General features: G+C 40.0%; 1 protein-coding gene across 1 annotated transcript; it reads right to left on the reverse strand.

Annotated features, from left to right (window-relative positions):
* Positions 1–419: 419 nt before the first annotated feature.
* On the reverse strand, positions 420–1,400 carry LOC111151716 (olfactory receptor 1D2). Its single transcript, XM_022509876.1, has one exon. The coding sequence runs from the start codon at positions 1,380–1,382 to the stop codon at positions 420–422; it is 963 nt and encodes a 320-aa protein (XP_022365584.1). The 5' UTR covers positions 1,383–1,400.
* Between the last annotated feature and the right edge of the window lie 20,423 nt (positions 1,401–21,823).

A 21,823-nucleotide genomic window follows, 5' to 3' on the forward strand; every position in this document is an offset into this window, starting at 1 on the left:
GGCAACTCATCCAGTGCCCCTGCCATGGGAGTAGGGCAAGTTGTCTTCTCCAGGTGGCTTGTAGGCAGCAGGCCCCTTAGAGAGGGCCAGAACTCAGGACCATGAATTGATGTGTGTAGAGAACACCACCTTCTCCACAGGCCATTACTTGGCATATTTTGAAAAGCTGGGATGGTGGTCCTGTGATCAGGAAAGTTGAAAGAATGATCCTGTAAAATTCTAGTATGAGTGTTGGCATTGCCAAGGCTAGCAAGGTCTGGGGGACACTGGTTTACATGGAAGTGTCTTTTCTTCATCACAGATATGTAAGCTCATTCTGAGCTGGAGACATGTCCTAATCACTCTTCTGTCTCCCATAGGATAATGCCTTGCACATGGTAGAGGAAATTCCCAGTCTCCACTTCAATACCCAAAATATCTCAAGTCAACCTCTGGAAAGCTTTTCCTAGGAGGAGTCTTCCCAAAGCCCCATGCATGTCCTTGTTCCTCAGGCTATAGATGAAAGGGTTCATCATGGGGGTCACCACAGCATACATCACTGTGGCTACTGAGTCCTTCATGGAGTAGGTTTGGAGGGGCTGCAGATATACCATGCCAAGTGTCCCATAGAAAAGGGAGACCACAGCCAAATGGGAAGCACAGGTGGAGAAGGCTTTGTACTTCCCAGTGGCTGAGGGTATTTGGAAGATGGCTCTGACAATTCGGATATAGGACATGATCATAAACCCTAAAGAGGTGAGGAAAATAAAGCAGCCTGTGGCAATCAACACTATGTGATTGACTTCAATATTGGAACATGCCAGCCTCAGCAGCACATACATCTCACAGAAGATGTAGTGGATCTTCGGGGAACTGCAGAATGTCACCCTGGTCATGAGGAGGGTGTGGGTGAGGCCATAGAAAACAGAAAGTGCCCAACACAAGGTGAGGAGCAAAATACAGAGCCCAGGGCTCATGACCGTGGTGTAGTGGAGGGGGCGGCAGATGGCCACATAGCGGTCATATGCCATTGTGGCCAGGATGAGGTTGTCCAGGGCCACCAAGGAGACCAGGAAGTAGAGCTGTGTCAGACACCCTGCATAGGAGATGGCTTTGTTCTGAGACTGGAGGCTCACCAGCATCTTGGGGATTGTATTGGTGACAAAGAAGAGGTCAGTGAAGGAGAGGTTGGCCAGGAAGAAGTACATGGGAGTGTGCAGTTGGGGATCAAAGCTGATGGCCAGGATGATGAGCATATTTCCCACCACTGTGACGAGGTACATGGACAGGAACATCCAAAACAGGACTCGCTGCTGCTCAGGACTGTCTGAGATCCCCAGGAGCAGAAACTCAGAGACTCCACTATTATTGACTCCATCCATTTCCCCAACTGTCTGCAACATAGGCACCAATAAATGTTTGTTTATAAAGTGTCCTCAATTGAACATAGACATTAATGTAAGCAAAATTAATTGTTTTCCTAGCATTAAAATACCTGACTAAATTTTATAATTTAAAAATGTTATTATCAAAGTATAACTGATATACAATGTTGTATTAGTTTCAGGTGTACAGCAATGATTGGGCAATTCTGTGCATTCTGCAATGCTTACCACAGTATATGTAGTCACCATCTGTCACTATACGATATTATTACAATATTATTGGCTATATTCCCTATGCTGTACTTTTCATATCTGTGGCTTATTATGTAAATGGAAGTTGATATTTCTTAATCTAGGTCCCACCCACATCCCCTCTGACAACCACCAGGTTGTTCTCTGCATTTAAGGGTCTGTTTGGTTTTTGTTTGTTTCTCAATGTGGAGTTGGCTTCAGATTCTTTCTCTGCCTCCTTCTGCCCCTCCTGCTTATACTCTCTCTCTCTGTAAAATATATAAATAAATCTTTTTTTTTTTTTTTTAAAGACAAGAAACAAGAAGTGTTTACAAGAATGTGGAGAAAAGGGAACCCTTCTGAGAATTTAAACTGGTGTAGCCACTATGGAAAACAGTATGGAGGCTCCTCCAAAAATTAAAAATATAATATTTTAAGTTAACAACAAACTAATAATAGGCACAAACATATAACATGGAAAATCCTTATGCAACTCTGTCATTCCAGCAATTTCTAATCTGGCATACTGAATATTACAGAAATAATGTCTATGTCTTATTTAAAATTCTATCATCTTATAATACCTGAGAAATGTTTAAAGATTTCTATGTGATGATATCAAATAGATTGCTAAAGGATATCTAAAACCAGTGTATGTATTGTAAGAAATGGCTATTATAGAGTTGGATAAAGGGAGAGAATAAAAACATTGGAAAGGAGAAGGTAAAATTATTATTTGCTGATAGGATGTTCTATCTGGGCAACCTATGACAATCGACTGAAATGCCATTAGAAATACAAAGCAGCCTTTGTAAAGTGGTCAGTCACGCAAGGAGAAGACCCCAAACCAAGAATGCTCCCAGTAAGCCATACAGCACCATGATTCAGACTGGGCTATTAGATGGTGGTATCTGTGTTTGAGCTCCGCCACTTGCTGTGAAACTTCAGGCCAGTGACCTGAGCTCCTCAAGACTCGCTCTCTTCATGTGAAAAGTGAGTGATGGCAAAGATAAATTTAAGCAATAAAGTGCTTAACACAAAGAGCTGACATTTAGTGGGCACTCAATGCATATGGCCCATTACTACTATAAATAAATATATGTAAACAATCATGGGGTGAAAATACAATGTGAAACAACTCTGTTCACATTATCAATACAATATTCTAAGCATTAAGAAGTTAAGAATCGGCCAGGACTTTCCAATTATCCTTTTTTCCATTTAATAATAAGTGGACAGACTTACTCATTTCTAAATAGCAATGGAATATTGCAAAGGTGCATATTCTCCTAAATTAATCTGAAGTTCAGTTAGCCTAGTTGAAGTCAAAATCATAACAAGATTTTTGGGAAACAAAGACTATTCTAAATTTCATATGAAAATAAACCAGGAAAATTCTCAAAAAAGTGTAAGAATGGGACACTTTGTCTACCAACTATAAAGGATTCTGAACCAGTGTGGTAATGGTGCTCGAGTGCGGGGTAGAGCTTTAGAAGCAGAGCCAAATCAGGCAGGACTGAGTGGATTATTAGGGTAGTACTTTAAAATGATGGGTTGCATATAAAAGGTTGCATTATTCAATGAGATAACTATTTAGGGGAAAACATTAGACCAACAACATTTTTAAAGTATTTAAGATTAAAACAGTTTATTGTGTCTTTCTTTTCCTTTGGAAAATCTACCGTACATGGAATGAAAACTTTGAAAATTAAAAATGAGAGAATATAACTAGACTGGATATAATTCGCCATTTTCTACATTTCAATGTCTTTTTAGTTGAGACATGAAGGACAAAAAGCAGTCAGTCTTATGAAGCCCTAAGCAAATAGCTTTGCAGGTAGAGATGTGTATGCAAAGGCCCTGAGGAAGGGTTTGCCATGTTTGTGTTATGAATAAGGACCAGTGTGGTTGAATGAGAAGGGTACAGGTGAGAAGTGAGGTCATGCAGGTCAGCAGGGTCCTGAGCAGTCAATATTGTTAAGGTTTTAAAACTTTATTCTATAAATGCAATTAGGAAGCCTTAAAGGATTTTAAGTTAAAAAGGATGTATGTGTGTGTGTGTGTGTGTGTATATAAAAACATATATACATATTTAGCAATTCTCTTTTTTTTTGTATTTTATGATAGTATTTTAATAATTGGATATGGGTGTGACATTTTTGATCTGAAGCTATTTTAGTGCCTATTCACTGACATTAAACCACGCTTTTCTTATTTATAAGAAAGATTGGTCCCTATCTTCTTATTGTATGAACCAATCTTTTTCCTTTTTATCATGACATCTGTGTTAACTTCCGTCTTAAACTTGTATTCACTTATTGTTAACTTCTATTTGAAATTTGTTGAAATGTCTTCCCTACACTTAAATATAAATTTTTAAAGATATTCCATGGATTTTTTTTCAAATAAAATTACCTTTTTACTATATTGCAATCTATTTAATATCAACAAAAAAATTCATTATGAAAAATTCAAGCAATACAAGAAAAATGTAAACAAAACTGAAAACTACCCCACATTCTGTTAACATTTGGTGAATTCTTTTGGTTTTGTTTTTTCACTAAATCATTTTTATTCACTCAACAACATCCTGGAGAATATTCTCTAAATCAATATTTTCATCCTTTTTAATGGTTGCATACTATTGCATTTTATGATTATATTATACATATTTTATAAATATCCTACAGATGGATATTTAGATTTTTTTCCCTGTTTTCCCCATTAAAAAATATACCAGTGAATACTTTTGTACATATAGTTTGGACATATTTTTAGTTATAGTAAAAAAGACACATACTTTTCATTTTCATACATATTGCCAGAGTGTCCTGGGCTCATTCATCCTTTGCCAATCTCATTTGTGAAACATGTTTTAATTTTCACAGCTTTCATTACAGGTAAATCAAGAGAAAGAAATTTTTAAATTAACTCAATACCTCAAGGAAATAGCAAAATGGACTTTTTGGAGCTAAATCACAAAGAAAATTATCTCTTGAAGAAGGAAAGACAAGGGTCATAAATTAAACTGGCAGTTATTGAAGATACTTGAGATCCGGGAACTTCCTGCTTTTATGTGAGAAATCACTGTGATCATGCTGGGCACTGACGCAAATACCAGACTGTTTATACTCAGTTTTCCCATTTTTTTGTAAATTTAATTTTATATTTCCTGAAAGTCATAGAAGTATGCTCTAAAGTACATTTTCATACACACAAACACATACACAATTACTCTTGAGAAATATTTTCTCCACATTACTGGGTATTTTCCACACAGACCAAAAAGGAGAAAAATGTACACTCAACAATGTCATTTTGTGACTTTGGAAACAAAAAAAAAAGGACACGCTTTTGATCAAGCAATTTTTAGTTCTAGAAATTTATCTTAAGAAAGATGTTATCAGGCAAAATGTTAAAAATGTATAAATGTTTATCAGAGCCTTGTTAATAATAATAAAAAGAAACTTTGCTTAAAAAATTACAGAATAGGCAAATCCATAGAGACATTAAATCGACTGGTGGTTGCCAGGAGCTGTGGGAAGGGCAAAATGGAAGTGACTGTTAATGGGCCAAGACTTCTATCGGGAGTCACAAAAATGTCCTAAAATTTGATTGTGGTGACAGTTGTCAATTCTGTGAGTATATTCAAACCACTGAGTTGTATACTTTAAATGGGTTAATTTTAATGGTATTGACTTACATCTCAATAAAGTGGTTCTAGGGTGCCTGGGTGGCTCTGTGGGTTAAGCCTCTGCCTTCAGCTCAGGTCATGATCTCAGGGTCCTGGGATGGAGTCCCACTTCGGGCTCTCTGTTCGGCAGGGAGCCTGCTTCCTCCTCTCTCTCTGCCTGCCTCTCTGCCTACTTGTGATGTCTCTCTGTCAAATAAATAAATAAAATCTTTTTAAAAATTAAATTAAATTAAAAATAAAGCTGTTCTAAAAAATTGCATAATCCATCTAATCAGAGATTAGGAAGACCATAAGTGATGTTAAAATTTTTCTTATTTATATGTGGAAAGATGTTTATAATAACTGCTTAATTAAAATTCCAGTTTAGTCTTACACAATAAACTAGAAAATGTGCGGTTTACCCTGACTTGAGCTAGTGATGCCGGGCCCTGTGTTGTGACTATGAGGAGGAGGAACAGGGAAGGTGTGGCAAGGGCTCGCTGTGTCTCAGACCCCTCCCCAGCCATCCGGGTGCCTGGTGCCTGGACTCAGGGCCCTCTGGGACTCCTCCCCACTGGAACGAGGGTCGGAAGCAGGTAACAAGGCTGGGGAAAGCCAGACGACATTCAGGAACATTGGCCCATCTGATTTCTTGCCCTCAAGGCCAGTGTTCCCCACATCTTAGTGTGCATCAGAATCACCTGTGATGCAGATTTTAAAAAAGACGTTCAGGTATTTTTAAGATGATTCAGTGGCTCTGCACTGAGGACCAAGTCTTTTTTAGAAGTCACCTGGTGATTCTCACTGTGCAGAAATGCTATTCTGAGTCTGTAAGACTCAATGGGTTCCGAACACTTGTGTGGTCAGATGCCCTTAGAGACACAAACCCTTCTGCAGTGAAGGCAGAGAGTATAAGGGTGGTATGGAAAAGTGTTCCAAACTTGATGTTAGAAAAGTGTCCTTTGGTACCTCCTGTTTTGCTTCCTGTTTGCCCGACTGTGAGGAGGCTCATCCCACCAGGGAAGCTTTTCTTGCTGGTTTGAGAATCATGTGCAACAGAGCACATGAAATCACTTTGAAAACTGGAGAGTGCCAGAAAGATTGGAGGGATTGTTATTTACCTTTAAATACTAAAGGGTTAGAGGCACCTGGGTGGCTCAGTTAAGCATCTGCCTTCAGCCCAGGTCATGATCCCAGGGTCCTGGGATCAAGCCCCGCATGGGGCTCCCTGCTCAGTGGAGAGTTTGCTTCTCCCTCTCCCACTCCCCCTGCTTGTGTTCCCTCTTTTGCTGTGTCTCTCTCTGCCAAATAAATAAGTAAAATCTTTAAAAAAAATACTAGAGGGTTAGATTATATGAAGAATTTTCAAAGAATGTGAGTATGTTTGTATGACTGAGAAAATGGAGGAGAGAAGAGATCAGAAAAGGAAGGAAGAAAGAGAGAGGCTATGACGTCCAAACCCTACTCACTGCTCTGTGCTGGTCTTAGAGCTCACTGTGTTCTGTTGCCTCCACTTCTCTCCTCCATTCAACGAAAATTCAGAGTCAGGACATAAAGGATCTTAAGTAAGACTGTGGGACTCGGGGCTGGAACAGGGTAAAGGTGAAAAGCAGGCAAGCTGGTACCTGGATCTTTGATCCCCTAGCAGAGGAGACAAACTGTAAGTCTGTGGGCACCCCCGTGAGGCTGGGGGGCCCAAGAGCTGCTGCCTGAGCCCCAGGTTCAGAAAGGAAGTGGCTGAGTCAGAACTGTTTTCAGGCCTATTTGTTAATTTTGGGGAGGCCTCAGGGAAGCAATCCCAAGGCAGCTGCTTCTGACAAACATGGGTAATCACTCCAGTGAACAAGGATCTTGGGAAATGAGTCTTGTTTACAAGGAGTATGCCAGATTCTCCTTCCCTCTTCTCTCACTTTATCATTTCCCCTGTCATCTCCCTCCCTCCCTATTTTAGGTGGATAAGATGAATTTGGATGTCCCACGCCACAGATCCCTTCAGCCTATCCTCTCTCTGACCAAATTCCTAGCACCACTGACTCAGAGATGAAAGGATTCCAGATTCAAACAAGCCTATCTACCCCCTCCACACCCTAAATAGAGGAACTGGAATTTTAACATCCCTGTCCAGAGAACACTTTGTCTTGTCTTTGTATCTCCTCTTTGATGGCGAGCTCACTACCTTAAAACAAATTTCAAGAAAAGTGCTTCCAGTCTCATAGTAGGTAGTTGTAAAACAAATGTCTCCATTTGCAGTCCTGATACACAGACCCACTGCTGAAGGAGAGGATGAATGATCCAGATTGTTTCTGGTTCCACTACTCAATGGGCCACAGGTAATTTATTGAATTGTTCTAGGCCTCAGTTTCCCCACTTTTCAAATCTAAGAATAACAAAGCCTACACTGGTCAAACTATGAGGTGGTCACAGGTGTCTCGGTGCCTCCACCCAGCCACCCCAGGGAGTCAGTTTGTATAATTGGCCTTTCTCCAGCTGCCAAAGTCCCTGCACTCAGTCTTTACAAGCTGGACCCCCTTCTGGGAGCAGCACAGACACCCTCCCCACCTCTCATCAAAAAACAACCTCAGTTACACTCATGCCTGGGGTTCTACCTTCCTTCCTTCTTGCTTTATTCCTGTATTATTTATTGATGGCAGGCATTGGGTTAGGTACTGGGGAAATCACTGTGAACAGGACGGACACAGGTACCTCCTCTCATGGAGCTTACAGACCAATACAGGAGAGATCTTCTAAAAGCAGACACCCAGGGAAGAAAGCAATCACAACGATGAGTGTCCCAAGGAAGCAGTCATCTGAAATAGGGAATAACTGGGGGAGGAATGGGCACCTTCTCAGATTGGCTGGTCAGGGAACATCTCCCTGAGAGACATTCAAGCCAAGACCAGATGGTTGAGAGGGTCCCAGCTCCTCAGGGAGTCAGGGAAAGAGCTTTCCAGAGAGAGGGAACAGTATCTGCAAAGGCACAAAAATGTGTGTTCAAGGACTGAGAGAAAGCCAGTGTTCTGTCAGCAAATCCATGAGTGGCACAGGTTGGGCAGTGGGGAGGTACACAGGAGCAAATGAAGCCAGGGAGTCATTCTTGCTTTTAGTCTAACTGCAACAGGAAGTCAGCAAAGCATTTTCAGCTGGTGGATTTAGGTTGAATGGATAACTCTGGCTGCCAAATGATGCCATAGGATAAAAGGTTAGAGACAGACAGGAATAGCAGTGGCCCAGATGAGTAGGGGGAGCTGGACTGCACCGGTATGGGAGTGGGAGAGAGAGGAAAAGAGATGATATAGCTACCTTTGGAGATGAAATCATGAAGCTCAATAGTGGACTGGGCCCTAGAGATATAAGAAAGGGTAAACTCTGGGCACCTGGGTGGCTCAGTTGGTTGAGCATCCCACTCTTTCTTTCTGCTCAGGTCATGATCCTAAGCTCCTGGGATCAAGCCCCACATCAGGCTCCCAGCTCAGCAGAGAACTTCTCTCTCTGCTTCTGCCTGTCTTTCCCCGCCCCCCCACCCCCAATTTGCTTGCTCGCTTGCTCTCTCGCTCTCTCTCTCGTCTCTCTGTCTCTCTCAAAAAATAAATAGACCACTGAAAAGAAAAAAGAATAAGAAAGGGTAAAATCAAGGATGATCTCTTATTTCTGACTTGGAGGACCTGAGGAAGGAGCAAAATGAATTAACATAGGGAATAGTTTGAACTTCTGAGAGCTGAGCAGGGGAGATGGCAAGATGTTTAGGTATAAGACCTCTTAGATGGTGGCATGGATTTGATATGGCATAAATATACAAGATACCGAGAGCCATAGAGACATATAATCTGACCTTATAATTCTACTGCTATGGATACATGTCCTAATAAATCATCCAAAATGAAATCAGCTTTATTAAAAAATGATATCCATCACAATATTATTTATACTTTTTTAAATAAAAACAGCTTAAATGCCCATCAGTTAGGAAATGCTTAAGCCTATGATGCTACCTATAACAGGTGAAATATTATGCAGCATGTTTATGGGCATGGGAAATTTCTTATGCAATAAGATGACAAAAGGAAAACTCTTTCTACATGCAGACAAAAAATATTAGAAGTAAATATACCAATATGTTACAAGCAGTCATCTCTGGATGATGGGATTAGAGGTGATGTTTATTTATGTTTGTTTCCCACTGGGCCAAGATCTAGGCCTTCTCTGGGTAAGAATCATTCATTCCAGAGAGACAAGATGGCAGGGAAGTAGGAGGAGGCGCCGTTTCAACCTGTACCCTAAAGTGAGCTGATTACCTACCAAAGAACTACGATCACCCATGAAATCAGCCTAAGATCAGAATTATACACATCTGGATCTCTACGGGGGCAGAAGATGCCAGTAGGCAGTCTTTTTGTTTGTCTGTTTTTGTTTGTATACATCATAAATCTTACCTTGGGGCCCATTTGGGCTGAGCCTTCTCTTTTGTCTTTCTTTTTTTCCTGTTTCTCTATCTCTCTTTTTTCTCTTCTTTTTCTTTTCCTTTTTCTTTCATTTGGGTGGGGACTCCTGATTGCTCAGAAGTGTTCCAGGGTGCCCCTTGACTGCACCATGGTCAGTACATCCAGCTACATCCATTCAGCCATCTCTCACCAAAGTGACTAGGAGGAGGAATGCCCAACAGAAGAAAAATTCAGAGGATGGGCCTTATGCAACAGAGCTAATGGCTATTGACATAGACAATGTGTCAGAAAGGGAATTCAGGCTAACAATTATCCAGGCAACAGCTAGGTTGGAGAAAGCCATGGATGACCAAAGGAATTGATTAGGGCAGAACTGAAAGCCACCAGGGATGATGTTCACAATGTTAGGGCAGAACTGAAAGCCACCAGGGATGATGTTCACAATGCTCTCAATGAGTTCCAATCTAATCTAAATTCTCTAAAAGCTAGGGTAACTGAGACAGAAGATAGAATTAGTGATCTGGAGGACAGATAGAGAGAAAGGCTCAGGAGGAAGCCTGGAACAAACAGTTTAGAAGCCACAAAAATAGAATCAGGGAAATAAATGATGCCATGAAACGTTCCAAAGTCAGAATTATTGGAATCCCTGAAGGGGAGGAGAAAGAAAGAAGTCTAGAAGATATAGTGGAACAAGTTCTCTGTGAACATTTTCCCAATCTCGTTAATGGAACCAGCATTCATGTACTAGAGGCAGAACGGTCTCCCCCCAAGATTATAGATTCTCAAAAGTCCTCGAGACACCTAATAGCAAGAATGAAGAATTATAATCATAGGCAGGCCCTCTTGAAGGCAGCTAGGACAAAGAAGCTCCTTATGTACAGAGGAAAGCCCATTAGAATAACGTCAGACCGGTCCACAGAGACCTGGCAAGCCAGAAAGGGCTGGCAAGATATATTCAGGGAACTAAATGAGAAGAACATGCAGCCAAGAATACTTTATCTAGCAAGACTGACATTCAAAATGGATGGAGAGATAAAGAGTTTCCAAGACCGGCAAGGCTTAAAAGACTATGCGACCACCAAGCTGACACTGCAGGAAATATTAAGGGGGGTTCTATAAAAGAGAAAAAATTCCTAAAAATATAGAGACAATCTACAGAAAGAAAGGCCTCAAAGGTAACACTATGTCAATAAAAACATAACTATCAGTAATCACTCTCAATGTGAATGGCCTAAATGTGCCCATAAAATGACACAGGGTTGCAGATTAGATAAAATGACAGGACCCATCCATACGTTGTCTACAAGAGACCCATTTCAAAACTAAGGATATACCCAGACTGAAAGTGAAGGGATGGAGAAGCATCTTTCATGCCAATGGGCCTCAAAAGAAGGCCGGGGTAGCGATTCTCATATCAGATAAATTAGATTTTAAACTAAAGACTGTAGTCAGAGATACAGAAGGACACTACATAATTCCTAAAGGTACTATCCACCAAGAGGATCTAACAATTGTAAATATCTACACCCCCAATATGGAAGCAGCCAATTACATAAGAAAACTATTAATCAAGATAAAGAGTCATATTGACATGAATACATTAATAGTAGGAGATATTAACATGCCTCTCTCAGTAATAGACAGATCATCCAAGCAGAAAATCAATAAAGAAACAAAAGCATTGAATGACACATTGGACCAGATGGACCTCATAGATATGTACAAAACATTCCACTCTAAAACAACAGAATACTCATTCTTCTCAAGTGCACATGGAACCTTCTCCAGAAAGGACCACATACTGGGTCACAAATCAGGACTCAACCGATACCAAAAGACTGAGATTATTCCCTGCATATTCTCAGATCACAATGCTTTGAAATTGGAGCTCAATCACAAGGAAAAGTTTGGAAGGAACTCAAACACCTGGAAGCTAAAGACCACCTTGCTTAAGAATGCTTGGATCAACCAGGAGATCAAAGAAGAATTTAAACAATTCATGGAAACCAACAAGAATGAAGACACTTCCGTCCAAAGCATATGGGATGTAGTAAAGGCGGTCCTCAGGGGGAAATACACAGCCATCCAAGCCTCCCTCAAAAAAATTGAAAAATCCAGAATACACCAGCTGTCTCTACACCTTAAAGAGCTGGAGAACCAACAACAAATCAAACCAATTCCACACATAAGAAGGGAAATAATCAAGATTAGAGCAGAGATCAATGAGGTAGAAACCAGAGATACAGAAGAATGTATCAATGAAACTAGAAGCTGGTTTTTTGAAAGAATCAATAAGATCAATAAACCATTGGCCACACTAATCCAAAAGAAAAGAGAGAAAACCCAAATTAATAAAATTATTAATGAAAAGGGAGAGATCACAACTAACACCAAGGAAGTAGAAACAATCATCAGAAATTATTATCAACTGTCATATGCCAATAAGCTAAGCAACCTAGATGAAATGGATGCATTCCTGGAAAACTATAAACTCCCAAAATTGAACCAGGAAGAAATTGACAACCTGAATAGACCAATATCTAGTAACGAGATTGAAGCAGTGATCAAAAACTTCCCAAAAAGGGAGACAAACCATAAGTGACTCTTAATCTCACAAAACAAACTGAGGGTTGATGGGGGGAGGGGGGTTGGGAGAGGGGGGGTGGGATTATGGACATTGGGGAGGGTATGTGCTATGGTGAGTGCTGTGAAGTGTGTAAACCTGGCGATTCACAGACCTGTACCCCTGGGGATAAAAATATATGTTTATAAAAAATAAAATTTAAAAATAAAAAATAAAATAAATAAAAAATAAAAACCTCCCAAAAAACAAGAGCCCAGGACCTGACGGATTCCCTGGGGAATTCTACCAAACTTTCAAAGAAGAAACAACACCTATTCTCCTGAAGCTGTTTCAAAAAATTGAAGCAGAAGGAAAACTTCCAGACTCTTTTTATGAAGCCAGCATTACCCTGATCCCCAAACCAGGCAAAGACCCCACCAAAAAGGAGAATTTCAGACCAATATCACTGATGAATATGGATGCTAAGATTCTCAACAAGATCCTAGCAAACAGGATCCAACAGTACATTAAAAAGATTATCCACTATGACCAGGTGGGATTCATCCCTGGGTTACAAGGATGGTTCAACATTCACCAATCAATCAATGTGATAGAACAAATCAATCAGAAAAGAGAGAAGAACCACATGGTCCTCTCAATTGATGCAGAAAAAGCATTTGACAAAATCCAGCATCCGTTCCTGATTAAAACCCTTCAAAGTATAGGGATAGAGGGAACATTCCTGAACTTCATAAAATCTATCTATGAAATACCCACAGCAAATATCATCCTTAATGGGAAAAAGCTCACAGCCTTCCCGTTGAGATCAGGAACACGACAAGGATGCCCACTCTCATCACTCTTGTTCAACATAGTTTTAGCAGTCCTAGAGACAGCAATCAGACAACAAAGAGAAATAAAAGGTATCCAAATTGGCAATGAAGAAGACAAACTCTCTCTTCACAGATGACATGATTCTTTATATGGAAAACCCAAAAGACTCCACCCCCAAACTACTAGAGCTCATACAGCAATTCAGTAACGTGGCCGGATACAAAGTCAATGTACAGAAATCAGTGGCTTTCTTATACACTAACAATGAAAATACAGAAAGGGAAATTAGAGAATCGATTCCATTTACTATAACACCAAGAACCATAAGATACCTGGGAATAAACCTAACCAAAGAGGTAAAGGATCTGTACTCGAGGAACTACAGAACACTCATGAAAGAAATTGAAGAAGACACAAAAAGATGGAAGACCATTCCATGCTCTTGGATCAGAAGAATAAACATTGTTAAAATGTCTATCCTGCCTAGAGCAATCTATACTTTTAATGCCATCCCGATCAAAATTCCACCGGTATTTTTCAAAGAGCTGGAGCAAATAATTCTAAAATTTGTATGGAATCAGAAGAGACCCCGAATTGCTAAGGAAATGTTGAAAAACAAAAATAAAACTGGCAGCATCACGTTACCTGATTTCAAGCTTTACTACAAAAGCTGTGATCACCAATACAGCATGGTGCTGGCATAAAAACAGACACATAGACCAGTGGAACAGAGTAGAGAGTCCAGATATGGACCCTCAACTCTATGGTCAAATAATCTTCAACAAAACAGGAAAAAATATACAGTGGAAAAAAGACAGTCTCTTCAATAAATGGTGCTGGGAAAATTGGACAGGTATATGTAGAAGAAGGAAACTCGACCATTCTCTTACACCGTACACAAAGAAACACTCGAAATGGATAAAAGACCTCAACACGAGACAGGAATCCATCAGAATCCTAGAGGAGAAGATAGGCAGTAACCTCTTCGATATCAGCCACAGCAACTTCTTTCAAGATATGTCTCCAAAGGCAAAGGAAACAAAAGCGAAAATGAACTTTTGGGACTTCATCAAAATCAAAAGCTTCTGCACAGCAAAGGAAACAGTCAAGAAAACAAAAAGGCAACCCACGGAATGGGAGAAGATATTTGCAAATGACAGTACGGACAAAAGGTTGATATCCAGGATCTATAAAGAACTCCTCAAACTCAACACACACAAAACAGATAATCATATCAAAAAATGGGCAGAAGATATGAACAGACACTTCTCCAATGAAGACATACAAAAGGCTATCAGACACACGAAAAAATGTTCACCATCACTAGCCATCAGGGAGATTCAAATTAAAACAACATTGAGATACCACCTTACACCAGTTAGAATGGCCAAAATTAGCAAGACAGGAAACAACATGTGTTGGAGGGGATGTGGAGAAAGGGGAACCCTCTTACACTGTTGGTGGGAATGCAAGTTGGTGCAGCCACTTTGGAGAACAGTGTGGAGATTCCTCAAGAAATTAAAATTAGAGCTTCCCTATGACCCTGCAATTGCACTACTGGGTATTTACCCCAAAGATACAGATGTAGTGAAAAGAAGGGCCATCTGTACCCCAATGTTTATAGCAGCAATGTCCACAGTCGCCAACCTGTGGAAAGAACCAAGATGCCCTTCAAAAGAAGAATGGATAAGGAAGATGTGGTCCATATACACTATGGAGTATTATGCCTCCATCAGAAAGGATGAATACCCAACTTTTGTAGCAACATAGATGGGACTGGAAGAGATTATGCTGAGTGAAATAAGTCAAGCAGAGAGGGCCAATTATCATATGGTTTCACTTATTTGTGGAGCATAACAAATAACATGGAGGACATGGGGCAATGGAGAGGAGAAGGGAGTTGACGGAAATTGGAAGGGGAGGTGAACCATGAGAGACTATGGACTCTGAAAAACAACCTGAGGGTTTTGAAGGGGTGGGGGGTGGGAGGTTGGGGGAGCCAGGTCGTGGGTATTAAGGAGGGCACGTATTGCATGGAGCACTGGGTGTGGTGCAATAAACAATGAATACTATTACACTGAAAAGAAATTTTTAAAAAAATCATTCATTCCTCTCAATATCCCCAGGGCCCAGCTCAAGACGTGGGGCTAGAGGACGTTATTGGTCTTTGCCTATTGGGAGATTACTTGGTTAAGGCTCCATCCAGCAATATTTGGCTCCCTCCATACCCCTCAGCTCAGATGTTAATTACTAAGAAACTACTAGGGCCCACAGAAGCTTGTTCCACAAATTTAGGTTTGGAAGTTTCTTAAACAGCGTCTGAGAAGGTGTCTCTGAAGCCCCTCAGAGCAGCTTGACGTTGGGTAAAACAGATATACACTCCTCCTGAAACACGCTTTCTGGTTCTAGGACTTTAAGTCTCCCAAAGCTACACAGAGAAACAAAGGAGCCACTGTAACAAATTCTTTGAACATGAATGGACAAATACATCTGCAGAGTAAGCGGTACGCTTCCATGAGCACTTAAAGGAAAACATCAAGGCCCTCACCCTCAGTCGAGCATTCAGGCAATTGCTTTTAATCCACAGACATTTGCTGATACCTAGTAGGCATTGCTCTCTGCCCTGGGCACTGAGGCACAGAGCTATAGCACACTTAGTGGAAGTTAGGTTTTCAGTCTCCTGGGACCAGGATATAAACTTGTGCAAAAAGGAAATAACAAGACATCCCAGCCTGGATTCCGTTGGAGCCCTGAGACAGGACCCACTCCATGGACACTCCCAGGGAAATGAGGAACCTGCAAGGTTGCATCAGGAGCATCCCTCCAGAATCCTCAGGGTTCCATCTGTTTCCTCACTAATGCAGTTCCAGGGAATTTCTGCTTCCTCTGGCCTTCAGGTTCTGACTCTGATGCTGAAGTCAATCATGAGGTAAGGTCTCTGCAACCCAGTGAAGTCCACATAGTAAGTAAAAGGTTGGATTATTTGAATGTCTCTCTGAAAACCTGGTCCTGGAGACCCTCAGAACAGCAAGTTACTACAACTCTCTGAAGCAAAGAGGGGCACCATCTTTGCTCTTTCACATCCCAAACAGGGCTCTTCAGAAGGAAACTGAAAAGAGTGGTGGGGAATTGTGTGGTTGCTGTAGTCTTGATTTTTGTTTCCTTTGAGTCCAGAGTTGAGTAAATTTTAGACCCTCAGTTCATAGCCCATTATCTCCGCTACTCCTTTCCAGGTGTGTCTCTGGCTTTATTGACTTTTATAGGCTCCAATCTCCACTCACTCCCTCTTCCCCCACATAGACAACCATTTCAGTATACCCATGTAAACCAGAAGAATACATGTCTTTGCAAGTCAGTGTATTTTATATACGTAAATAGTATTGTGCTATAGATCCCATCATGTCTTTTATTTGCACTATTTTTTATGATTCATTTTCCTTGTTCAGCCCACACCAACTCCCTGCTACTCCTACCTCTTTCCAATCCATTTTCTGTATACACCAGAGTAATTTGCTTAAAGCTTAACTTGGCTCCTATTACTTTCTTGCTTAACTCATTTCAAGAACTTCCTATTACAATTAGAAGAAAATGTGGGGTGCCTGGGTGGCTCAGTCGGTTAAGAGTCTGACTTCTGCTCAGGATATGATCCCAGAGTCCTGGGATTGAGCCCAACATCGAGCCTTGCATCAAGCCCCACATTGGGCTCCATGTTCAGCGGGGATTCTGCTTGAGACTTTCTTTCCCTCTGCCCTCCCCACCATTTTCTCTCTGTCTCTCAAATAAATAAAATCTTTAAGAAAAAAGAAAAAAGTAAGTGATATAATATATATTACATATATGTATATATAGATATAGATATAGATATAAAAATATAAGTCCCTACCTAGTCTCACTCCTACATATATCTGCAACCCCAGCCACTATCATTCTCTTCCTATTGTTCCCAGAACTTCAGCCATGTTGGTTTTCTCTCAGTTCTTTGAATTCACAGAGCCATTTCATCTCAGGGTTTTTGCCTTTGTTTTCCTTCTGCCTGGACACTCTTCTCTCAACTCTTTGAATGGCTTTCTCTTTCTCAGCCTTTGAGCTTTAGCTGTATAAGTCAACACAACCATTTTGGAGAGTCTTTAGCAACACATTATTGTTATCTTGGGTCAGGTTCCCTGGAGGCAGAATGGCTCATGGGAAGTGTGAGAGCAGTTTATTGAAACCATACCCTCAGAAGAAGATGGAGGTAAGTAGGGACTCAGCATATTAACTTCAACCTGGTCTCGAAAGGAGCTCAAGAACATGAATTGCATCCATCGAATCAATTCTATCCAAAGGTGAGGAGACAGCTTTGTCTACCAAGGGTTAGCCCTTGGCCACTGGCTGCCCCTCCACTTCCCAGGGTAGTAAAGAGAGAGTGCCTAACTTCTCCAGCTAGAGAAAGAGCAGTCATAAGCCATTAGCAGCCAACATTCACAGCAGCTGGGGGGTAGTGAAGACCTAACCAGTGAAAAGCACCAACAGCATACACTAGTAAGATTTAAAGTGCACCTGGCCTACCTTCCAGCAATTCATTCTTATCAGTATATTCTAGAGAACTTTCATTCATGTACCCAAAGAGAAATGTATAAGAAAGTTTATTTCAACTTTGTTTACAATGGTGAAGAACTAGAAATTACCTAAATGTTCTTCAACAGGAGAATAGACAAATAGTAGCATATACCTATTACAGTGGTAAAAATAATGACATTGAGTATGCATATCAACATGGTCAAATCTCAAGAACATAATCTGAGTGAAAAAAGTAAGTTTAAGAATACACACTGGGGGCGTCTGGGTGGCTCAGTGGGTTAAGCCGCTGCCTTCGGCTCAGGTCATGATCCCAGGGTCCTGGGATCGAGTCCCGCATCGGGCTCTCTGCTCAGCAGGGAGTCTGCTTCCCTTCCTCTTTCTGCCTGCCTCTCTGCCTACTTGTGATCTCTCTCTGTCAAATAAATAAATAAAATCTTAAAAAAAAAAAGAATACACACTGGATGATACCATTGAAATACAATTTTGAAATATGAAAAACATGCTAGGGGCACCTGGGTGGCTCAGTGGGTTGGGCCTCTGCCTTGGGCTCAGGTCATGATCCCAGGGTCCTGGGATGTAGCCTCACATCAGGCTCTCTGCTCAGTGGGGAGCCTGCTTACCCCTCTCTCTCTGCCTGCCTCTCTGCCTACTTGTGATCTATCTCTGTCAAATAAAACCTTAAAAAAAAAACATGCTAAATCCTTTTGTGGTTACACAACTTTCAAGTAAAATAATAAAAACATGCATAAGAATGACAAACCCAAAGTTAATGATAGTAGTTACCTCTGGGGAAGGAGAAACTGGAATGGAATTAGGAATTCAAGAGTTCTCTCAGCTGTAACTATAATGTTTTATTTAAATACACACACATATACAAGGATAACATTTTAAGATTTAATAAAACTGAGTAGTAGATACAAAATTATTTTTATTCTATGTGCCAGTCCTTATATTTGTAATCACACTTGTAAAAATGACAGAGAACATCTATTCATGTGGCTCTATGTATAGCTAGAGTGATACTTCTTTTACATAGTAGTCCACTGTAGGTATCTGCCAGATTTTATTTATCCATTTGCCCAAGTGATGAACACTTAACTCCATACTGCTACAAACAACACTGTAATGAATAGCCTTGTGTATGTTTCTCTATAGAACTTAAGATATATTCTCTGAGAAACAAACTGAGGGTTTTGGAGGGGAGGGGTGTGGGAGGTTGGGTGAGCCTGGTGGTGGGTATTATGGAGGACGCGTATTGCATGGAGCACTGGGTGTGGTGCATAAACAATGAATCTTGGAACAGTGAAAAAATAAAATTAAAAAATTTTTAAAAAGATATATTCTTTAGGGGCTGGGTAGCTCGGTCAGTTAAGTGTCTGCCTTTAGCTCAGGTCATGATTCCAGGATCCTGGGATCGAGCCCCGGGTCAGACCCCCTACTCAACAGGGAGTCTGCTTCTCCCTCTGGCCCTCCCCGCCCACTTCTCCCCTCAAATAAATAAATAAAATCATTAAAAAAAAAAAGAAAAGACATTCTCTAATATGCCCAGGAATGAGATTGCTAGGTAATAGGAGAGATGATCTATCTAAGATCTGCACAGATAGATGATAGGTGATAGATGATAGATAGATGCATAGATGAATGGATGGATGGATGGGCAGATGGACAGATGGATATGTGTGTATATATATACATATATGTATATAAATACAACCAGGGAATCAAGAGAGCAATCTATTGGTACTTAGCAGAATTTTACACATACATATACATATATCTAAATATATAAATATATTTAATTTTAATTTTGCTATATATAGTTCATTTTAATTGTTTAAAAGTATATCTATATCCAAATATAAAAAATATATCTCTATATATTTAATTTTAATTTTTCTATATAGAGTTAATTTTAATATTTGTCATGCCCTGATAGACTGTTCTTCTGATTGTCTCTTCAAGTTTATATTCTCATCATAGTACATGATGCTTCTCCCTTTCTCATATTCTCACCAGAACTTGGCATCATCAGGTATAGTTTGGCAATCTGATTGATGTAAAAATCATCTCATCACTTCTCTGATTTACCAGTAAGGTTTAACATTTCTTTGTATCTTGTTAACAATTTGGGCTTCTCCTTATGAAATTTCCATCTCATAGACTTCACCCATCTTTGTTCTAGACTTCCTTTCTACTTTTCTTTGGAAGAAGCTTCTTACTGTCTAGATATTAATCTTTTATTGGTTCTAAAATAACGTTTCTGTGAACATTTGTGTCCAGGTTTTTGAGTAAACATAAGTTCTCGTCTCTCTAGGATAAATGCCCAGGAGTGCAATTTTTGGGTTGTAGAGTACTTGTGTGTTTAGTTTTATAAGAAACTGCCAAACTACTTTGCAGACTGACTGTAACATTTTACATTCTCACCAGCAAAGTGTGAGTCATCCAGTTTCTCAACATCCTCACCAGAGTTTGGTGTTGTCACTTTATTTTAGCTATTCTGACAAATGTGGTTCAATGGGCCTTTCCCTAATGGTGTCTTGTGTTGAACATCTTTTCAGGTGCTTATTTGCCAACTGTGTATCCTCTTCAGTAAAAACCTGTTTATATCTTTTGCTCATTTCCTAATTGTAATTTTTTAACTGTTGAGTTTTTGAGAAATCTTTATACATTCTAGATACTAGTCCTTTGTCCTTTTTACCAGTTTGAACAAAGTATAAAAACCTTACTCCCTTGAAGGATCCACTAAATAAAATCTGTAATTGCCTTCTGACATTTTGTGCAGCAGGCCCACAGGGAAAGACGGGTGTCACTTTTCTAACTAGGATGATTGACAAGGATTAGCATGAAGATTTATGCTTGCTATTCCACGTGGGGGCAGGAGATAATATGTCTTACACCTAGAGTTTCACTTGGGTATTTCTTAGTGCTTCTATGTACAGTAATGATGCTAAAGAGCAATTTCAGTCACCCACCACAAAAAGAGGAGAGTAAGGAAGAGCTCAAACCCTTCAGGCATGAAGGCCTCATATATTCTACCAGGCATCAACACAGACCTGCCAAACTGGTAGCGAAGGTGAAAGGAATCTAGAAAGAGTATCGGAGCATAGAGATGACAAACTTTATTTATAACTTTAAGACAATCTACAGTAATGGGGACTGTATCTTGTTTCACTACTCTTTTGCTTAAAACTTTCCAGCTAATACTGGCCAACACCTTGAAGGATATTGAGTTGTATACCTACCCTACTTGGGAATCAGTGAGGCTCAGTGCATTTTAACAACAACTGTAGTCCCCATATTATAGAATGGGAGATGAATGAAATGGGAAGCTTACAGATCTGAGTGAAAATGCATGGATTATCTTACATACAAACCTAGTGCACTTCTTCAGTGATAATACAGGGAACCAAATTCATGAATTTTATATTACATTTTTTAAAGATTTTATTTTTTATTTATTTGTCAGGGGGGCACAAGCAGGGGGAGTGGCAGAGAAAGAAGGAGGCTCCCTGCTGAATGAGGAGCCAGAGGTGGGACTCGATCCTAGGACCCTGAGATCATGACCTGAGCCAAAGGCAGACGCCTAACCAACTGAGCCACCCACACGCCCCTGAAATTCTTGAATTTAAAATGTCGAATGTGCCTTACATTCTCAGAATAAGCACTGCTTGGTCATGATGTATTATTCTTTTTATACAAACTTCCAATTTGCTAAGTTCTATTTGATAATACTTTGCTGAGGATGTCTGCTGCTTTGCAATTCTTTATTTTACTGTTTTCTGCCATTATATTTCTTCCCTTTCTTTGTTCAAGATTACTCTTGTTGCTCTGTCTCCCACTTTATTAATTTGAATACTCAGATTCTTTGTTCCAACTGCAGTTCTTTCCTGGTAAGTTTATTTAAAACTAAAGCTATCTTTTATTACTGCTTTGATTTATAGTTTGTTTCTCTTTATTGTTTCTTTATTGTTTCCAATTGTTCCATAATTTCTCTCATAATTTTCTTTTGAACCCAAAGTTTATTTAGTAACACCTTCTTAAATTTCTAGATATTTGGTAATTTTAAAGCTTTTCTTTAATTATTAATTTCTAACCTTAGAGCATTACAATTAGAGAACATATTTACATGCATCATAGTTCATATGTGGAAAACACACAC

This window comes from Enhydra lutris, unplaced genomic scaffold (genome assembly GCF_002288905.1).
Source record: "Enhydra lutris kenyoni isolate GAN:26980312 unplaced genomic scaffold, ASM228890v2 scaffoldscaffold26, whole genome shotgun sequence".
Lineage (NCBI taxonomy): Eukaryota > Metazoa > Chordata > Mammalia > Carnivora > Mustelidae > Enhydra > Enhydra lutris.